We start from the raw sequence: 8163 nt of genomic DNA on the forward strand, positions 1-8163 counted from the left end.
TATTAACATCAAATGCCACAACATGTGTACCAAAATCATGTGTCATGTATTAGAGGATTTATTTATTAAGCACAACTATTTTCTATTTACAAAGTTGCTCCTGGTTTGATCAGGGTGATAGAATTTCTCACTTCTAATTCTAAATGCTTTTGCCACAACATTTAAAATCTACGCTAACTTTCAAGTGTGCAGGTGAACGTATGGAAACGGTATTAAATATTCTAGCCTAGGTCTACATTAACAGCTCGTCCCTCAGAAGGTAACTAGTGGCATTAATTTTCTTCATTCTCTCCAGAATCCACGATATTATAAATAATAATATAGCATTAAATATGGTACAAATACAAGTGATAGACTAAATGACCGTGCCATAGAAGGAAATCCAAAAGACCTGTCAGGTTGAATCTGAATATTATGTAGGTCTAGGCGACAGGAATTTTGTACTTCTTCATGAGGAATTTCACTCTCATCCACATCCATCCATTCTCCATTATTGTTCCGCACCTAGAAAAATTCAAAAGATTGCCCTTGAAAGCCAGATTGATACGATGGCAAAAATCTTAATGTAGCTGGCAAATTCAATGCTATTTCAAGGGAAGCAACTCAAACTGCATTGCAAAAGCATATTTGAACTCGAGTAAAACAACATCGTTATCCTCATATTTGCATTCCAATGAAACATTTCACAGTAATAGTTGCAAATGAATTATAGCAATAGTCACAGTACTGGCTTTTCTTTGCCTCAGCTTCCACTACATGCAAATGCACTAATTAAAAGACCGTAAGTAAACAAACTCATAAGCATTCTTCCATAAGTCAGCTCATATCCACAGGACAGAATTTCAAAGATGTCTAATTCAGAAGGAAGATGATTAGAAAAAAATAGCATAGGCTGATTAAGTATGATGAATGCCTGCCTTTTCACATCAGGTTGCCACATATACAACTCAGCAACAGGCAGATATTCTGGCAGAGTAGTTGGAATAGTACAGAACTCCTTAATTTCTTTACACATAACATACCTCAAAAAGGTAAATGGGAAAAAAAAATACATTGTCTATAAGGTCTTGTGTGTAATACCTGCTTATTAAATTCTGTAAAGAAAAACAAGAACAGGCAGGCAGCTTGCAATTTGCAACCTAGGCCTTTTCAAAAGTTATCACTTAGGGTATTCTTACTTTTTTCATACCGTCTCTTTTCTTGCCACTTCTCCCTCATTCTTCTTGACTCCTTTCTGACATTTATACTTCAAGTTTGCTGTGATCTAGCTGTTACACTTACTGTCTGTTAGCGACCTAGTCATGACAAGAGCCATTTGGAAAGGAGACTGATCCTAGGACAAGAACTTAATTGATTTTCAGGAGTCAGCATTCCTTACTGCATCAACAAACACAGTTAAGATTAATTAATATTAATTGCAATATTGCACTAATTTTGTGTAATAGTGCACTATTGCACTAATATTGCAATAAGTTTAGAGGTCAATTATGTTTACTTGTCCAGACTACCCCAGAGAGAAAAGGCCCCACGGAGTTCCATCCACTCTCTCTCTCACTTTCCTTTATTCTGCTAATATTCTCTTACATCTCAGTTTCTTTCCTGGCGTTTGGAATTACTACTTTAAGTACTTACTCTCCCTCATGACTCTCTCATTGTATATATAAAAAAACCAATACATCAGCAGTATCTCTCTTCCCTTTAGTAAGAATCAGTATTCGGTTTAGTTTTTAGTCTTACATTTTCCACTTCCCTGAAGACACGGAGGAAGTTTTCCTTTAAGACCCCTTTTAGTTCAGTTTCATTCCACCCTCTTCTAAGAAGTTCCTCAATCAAAGAAGGGTATTTCGAAACATCTTCCAGTCCCTCAGGGAAACTGTTGGCAAGAGCCACACAAGAACATTCAACACAGATCGCTTAAAAATGTACCAAAATATTTAAGTAGTCTTTTGCACATATTCACTTTTAGAATGAGCTTTTTTTATACCCACTTCTTCCTCTGAGATGTTATAAAAATGAAGAATCCAACTGATGTAACACAAAGCAGGACTGAGACAACATTGAAGACTCTTTTTCACAGAGAGGATCTCAGTAGAACTAAACTATGCATTCTGGAAGGAACACGCACTTACGTGCAGGCAGGACAACAGCATTGAACCTCCTATATGTGGCCTTGAGAGTAGGAGGAAACATCTGTATCACCAGATACAGTTGCCCAGGAGTGAACAGAAAAGATTATGTTTTAGACAGTTCACTATGTTCTGCTTTCCTCGAGCATATGCCAAGGATAGCTGATTGAGCCCAGAAGGCAGGGGTGGTTACACAGCCCCAAGGCATTTTAGGCTTTTCCCTCTAGAAAGTAACAGCAGAGAGAAGAGTTTTGCAGCAGTCACAGAATCATAAAATGGTCTGGGTTGAAAAGGACCACAACAATCAGTCCTGGGGTAACTCATTTACCTTCTGAAGGGTGAAGCATATTTTCTGTAATTCATCACTGGTCTGGAAGAAGGCACCCTCCATCATCGTTTCTGCATGCACAAACTGCTGCCTACAGCACACGTTTGCAAAGCTGACTATACATTAGGGCTGGTGTCCTCACTTAAGGCACTCATTCTTGCATGTAATATTTGTGTCCTTTCTTCATAAAGCTTGTTTTAGCATTCATCACAGGACAATGTACTAAAACTCTTTTAGTCTATCTTCTTTTTTTCCCCAAAAGGAATCAAAATTTAAAGAGCAAATATCAATGTGTTTATGATTTTACCAACCGTTCCACTCCATCATAGTCACCACCAATTCCTATTGATTCTGAACCTGCAATTTTCTTTATGTGATCAAAATGATCTGAAAGAAAATAACAAAGAAAACAACTTGTAAGCATATCCCAGGAAGAAATAATTCAGTTCAGACATACTGGCACCAGACTACTGTTCATAAACATGTATTCATAGTCAAATTATTTTTAAAAATAACTCAAAAGACACCCTGATAATACTGGTTAAATTTTAATAGCACAGTCGATGCATTCAGAATATTTACTCGTGCTCATCTGGGTATTCTATGTTACAAAGTGCATCAGATAGCAGTCTTCAATATAACATCTAAAGCAGTGAGATATAAACGAAGAAAAAGACACAGTCATCTCAGCACATTTATTCCCAACAGAAAGCCCAAATATACCAACAGATTTTTCATTACCCATTACATACCAGTGTTTTGGACTCTCAAGTGGAAAGGTTTAAGGTATTTTCCAGCAAGTAACAATTACTTTGGGATTAATGGTTCTTGGCTTTATGTAGGAGTATCAGTCCCTCAAGCTATGCACCCTGTAGCTCTTGCTATAGTTTAAATGAACATCAGCTCCAAAAAGACTCAGAGCTGGGATAGTGTGGGGAAGGAAATAAGCAAACAGTACCATTTACACAGTCTGAAAAATGACCCAGATGGCAAGAAATTCTTGGAAGCCACCCACAGAAATCAAAATGTATTCACTTCAAACCTGCTAGGGTAGAAACATTAACAACTTTTCTGCCACAGGCCAGTACATCTGCATTGAATGTCACCATAATAATCCCCTTGTTCTTTTTCTGAAAGAAAGGAAGAGACTGGTGATGAGTGTCCGTATGTGTGTCCTGCAAATGTCATAGGCATCTTGTGCAGAACCTTTTCTATCCATCCACCAGTGAGCATAACAACAATATACATCAAAGGTCAGATGGCAACACAAGGCTTTGCCTTTCTGCCCTTCACCCTGGATTCATTACATCCTCATATGGCCTGAATCACCAGAGTCCGGTGACTACATCAAACAAACTATCAGAATTTCAAAGAATTTGTGACCACTTTATTCTTGTAAAGAAAGATAAAACACAACCCAAAGAAGATACTTCAGAAGTGAACGTGTAACTTGCTGCTCTGGGATCTGCTTAAATCCAGTTCATAGATGAGGGGGTGAAATGTAAACACTGTGATTTGCATGTATAAATTTGCCTCAGACTAGTCAAACACTGGCACCTCCCCCTCATTTTGTTGGTTTTGGTTTGTTGTTTGTTTGTTTGTTTGTTTGTTTTTAAAGCACTCACCAGGTTCAGGAGGATATCATCAGGAACATTTCTGGAGTGATTACAAACAGAAAATGCAGAAGAATGGCTGAAAATTACTGGTGCTTTTGAGATACGTAATGCAGTTTTTGCTGTGGAATATGAAGTATGAGATAAATCTATCAGCATACCCAGACGATTCATTTCCTTTACCACTTCCTAGAACAGATTTACAGACAACAGTGTCAGTATTGTGTTTCCTTAAAGGAAATTATTTAGATGATGTATGTAACCAGATAAATTCTGCAGCTGTCAGATTTATTCACTCATAATTAACTAGAATACTACCACATGCTCAAAGCTTAATCAATCCAAAATAAATTTTTTGAATCGTTATTCGCATCTCACTACTTCCACTTTATTTCACACATCAGAACTGTGTTGAAACAGTTGTTAGAATGAAATCTAATACATAAACATCACAAATTCATACTTACTGAATCCTAATCACTCCTAATTAGCAAGCACTTACAGAAATAGTTTTTAATGATAAGTTGTTCTTGAAAAGGTCAGAAGTTGTTAGTTGCATGAGAGATTGATTAGATTATCAATCAAAAAGAGATCCTTACTTGGCCGAATGCAGTCAAACCAATAACATTAGGATAAAAGTTGTGTATTCCTTTAGATGAAGATTCAGACCTTAAAAAGAGGAGTGAGAGAGGAGAGTCATATTCTGCAGACTACAATATCAGCTACTGAAACATCATATGTTATACACAATAAAGCCATATCACACAGCCAAACTGCAGGATAATGAGCTGCACAATAAGTATCTTGTTCACATAGTGTTCCATATATTTACTGTTCAGGTCTGTTGCATGTTTGTGTAAAAATGACAAGCTTCACAATGACAATGACAAGCCCGAATTTTTCTGATTAAACAAAACTTCATCAGAAAGCAAAGGTGAATTGTCAGCTACCCGTCAGCCATAAAGCCAGTATGTTTCAGACTTCTGCACACAGCTCTCTTTTGCCTTAGTTTAAAGGAAGTTTGTCAATTCAACAAAGAGTAGGTATTCATACTCTGAGAGAGGACCTGAGTAACCATCTCCATAGCCGCATATGGGACCCATGATTTTGAGACAATGGCTTTAAAGGTTTCTTACTGCCAAGTTCTTAGAAAGCATTTACTAACTTTAAGCCACATTATATTCATCATCTTATTTTGTTGTTTTTGTCTGTTTTGACCTATGCAACCCTCTCTAATAAAACAAAGCAGAAGGCAACTTTCCCGTTTTTCTATTGCTAACAAAGTTTAAAAGTTTCTAAATTGTCAGTGCAGGAAGCACCGCACAACAGATCCTTCAGACACCCACTTGCTACAGGGCAGGTGATCGACCTCCCAACCCTGCCATCCTTGACTTTGTTTGGACTGAGTATGACACAGGCAGACTTTATTTGAATCCACATTTTCCCCCTCCTGGAACTGCCACCACATTGCATGATATGGTTACACAAACACATGCACATTAGTTACCAAGGAGTATTGCAGGAATGTGTTAAAGTCATGTAACGAACACCTAGGTCATAATACATCCTCAGTGCTGCCAAACTGCTGTCAATGGAGTGACCGCCTTCTATTCCAATCAAACATGCAATCTTCCTACTGTCAGAGATACCTGGAAACATCAAAGTAATTCCAAAGCAATTTCATACACTATTGAGAAAAAATGGTTATTCAGAGTTGCAAAAATAATACGGATGTTTTCGTAAGACAGGAGCTTTATTTCAGTGTATACTTATATGGAAAATTATCTTACAGCTGCAGCAAGCCAGGGCTTTGCACAATCAGATATTGTAGTTGAATAGAAAAATGGAAGTTACTCTTTAAACTAGGATAGCTAACTTGCCCGCTTACAGTTTCTTCTCTTCTGCACATGCTTTTGGAAATCTAATTAAAAAAAACAAACAAAAAAAAAAAAAAAACAGCTGCAAGAGAGAGTATCACCTTGGGAAGTTGTTACGAGTTCAAGCTCTTCGTAGCTGTTACACATCCTCTTGACAACATCAATTTGCTCTAAGGTCAGACGCACAGCATCCTTGTTCTGAGCGCTGCAAAGAACATACACTGACCAAAACTGAAAGAGACATTGACAAGTAAACTAGATGATCTGTGTTCCAACTGGGAAGCTACAGATTGCTAATAATGGAGTTCACAAGTACAGGTCAAAGTGATTTCTTACAGTTTACAAGCTACTATAATTTTTCCCCTCTGAACAAAATGTTGTGCAATTCAGCTCTCCCAACTTACTAAACAACTCCACAATACATGCAGAAAAGCAGATGTAACTTTTTTAATATAATTCATTTACCAGAAAGCAATTGCTGCTGTTTTGATTAAGGGTAGCTGGATTATAAACACAAACATTTGCAATACAAATGACACAGAAAAGTGCCTGTTGCTTTTCAGTATCATTTTGTCTCTCAGAACAGAAAGAGCCAGAACCAGAGCCAGTAACACCTCTGTGATTGGGAAGGGAATGAGACAAGTGTAAAAACGTGTCCTCATACAGGCTCACTGCCATGACAGTACGTACCTGAGCTCCCACATAACCAGCCTTAAGTTTCAGAAGGTTCGTGTGTGTCTTGTTGATTTCTCTTAAGTTGACTTTACTGATTCTATTTTGGTAAAGCATTCTCAGCCGTAGCACAAAGTCATTGTGGCTAGAATAGAAAACAAGTAGGGTAGAAATAAGTTGTTCCTCTTCTAATCCAAATGTAATTTCTTCTATTCTTCTTAGTTTTACAGACCAATAACTGCCAATAATCCTGGTTTAACAGATACTAAAAGTATCCTTCCTTTGCAAAGCATCTTTAATTCTTAAAGCTCCTTCTAATCAGGACAGCAAGAAAGCTTTATGCTTCTCACTTTTACTGCTGTTATGCATCTGTATTTATTTTTTTCCCTCTATTTCTGAAGGAATGGAAGAATAATATCTTCATTCTTCATGCTAATTCATGCATTCATGCCCATTCATGCTAATATAATCCACCATGCTCCTTAGAAGCAAATGTTCATTATAACCAGTGCTTCTGTTCTCAGATTAAAACACATCAGAGATATAATTCCTTCTAGTTGTAAGGATACTCTTTCAAACCACAGTACCTGCCTTCTAACTCTGTAAAGAAGTCATCACTACCAAAGATGCCACTAAATTATGGGAAGGAGACAAGGGCACTGTGTGAAGGGAAACAGTAATTCAGCATTGAAATCTCACCAGAAAATCACAAATGCATTTAGAGTAAGACGTTCTTGCATTAATTACCCTTTGAATTGGAATTCTGTCCAGCTGATAAATCTCAGCAGTAACTAACTACTACATGCCAGGAATAGTCTGCATCCCAACTTACCCTAACACATTTTAGCACCTCCTCCTCACTTATGAAGATTCATTGAGAGTTTAGTTGAAGATGCTTACATACCCATCAATTAAACGTGTATCTTGCATCAGTTTGATAGCTCTGTCTTTCATTGATTTCTCACAGATGAATGGCACCGTATCAAAGAGGAATATCAACAGCCACAGCAACAACTGTGTTGGATTTTGCTTCATTTGCAAGTTTGTTAAAGCAAAGAGATACCACAGTATTCGCTGACCACAATTAAACAGGAAAATTTCCAGTCTGCAGACACAGGTTTAACAGCACAAGCAGAGCCAAAAAGCCCTCTTCCTGGTAAAGGCAGCAGTTGGTTCTGTAAGAAGAAAGAAAGAAACAACAATGAAAAGAATGGAAGGTGGGAACTGGAACAGTAAGATAGCTGCATTCTCCATAAAATTTTAAAATCTGTGGCTATTATGCTTTTGCACCTATAACCACTCCATAAACATTGCTGCTGTCACCAGCTGACAGGAATCATCTTTCCATTTGGAACTGATAGTGAGCCTGACAGACTCTAGACCCCCATTTCCCCAAAGCAGCTCCCAAAATACCATAACGAGATAGTTTTTCTGTTAGAACAACTTCAACTGGTTTGTTCCCACTACTGAGGAAACCTGACACTGAAATGACATGGATACATTTTTTGAGAAATTCCAAAAAAACAGCTTCTCCCTTATCAGCAAAT

At 37.5% G+C, this 8163-nt stretch overlaps 1 protein-coding gene across 1 annotated transcript; it reads right to left on the reverse strand.

Moving 5' to 3' along the window:
* Positions 1 to 306: 306 nt before the first annotated feature.
* On the reverse strand, positions 307 to 7651 carry LOC306950927 (dipeptidase 2-like; the record flags this gene model as incomplete). The annotated part of the gene is made up of 10 exons (XM_079541321.1): positions 307 to 504; positions 1738 to 1873; positions 2766 to 2841; positions 3497 to 3584; positions 4080 to 4256; positions 4667 to 4736; positions 5575 to 5716; positions 6046 to 6175; positions 6635 to 6761; positions 7521 to 7651. The coding sequence occupies 10 exons, from the start codon at positions 7649 to 7651 to the stop codon at positions 307 to 309; spliced, it is 1275 nt and encodes a 424-aa protein (XP_079397447.1).
* Positions 7652 to 8163: the final 512 nt, after the last annotated feature.

The sequence above is a fragment of the Tetrao urogallus genome (genome assembly GCF_951394365.1).
Source record: "Tetrao urogallus genome assembly, chromosome: 12".
Classification (NCBI taxonomy): domain Eukaryota; kingdom Metazoa; phylum Chordata; class Aves; order Galliformes; family Phasianidae; genus Tetrao; species Tetrao urogallus.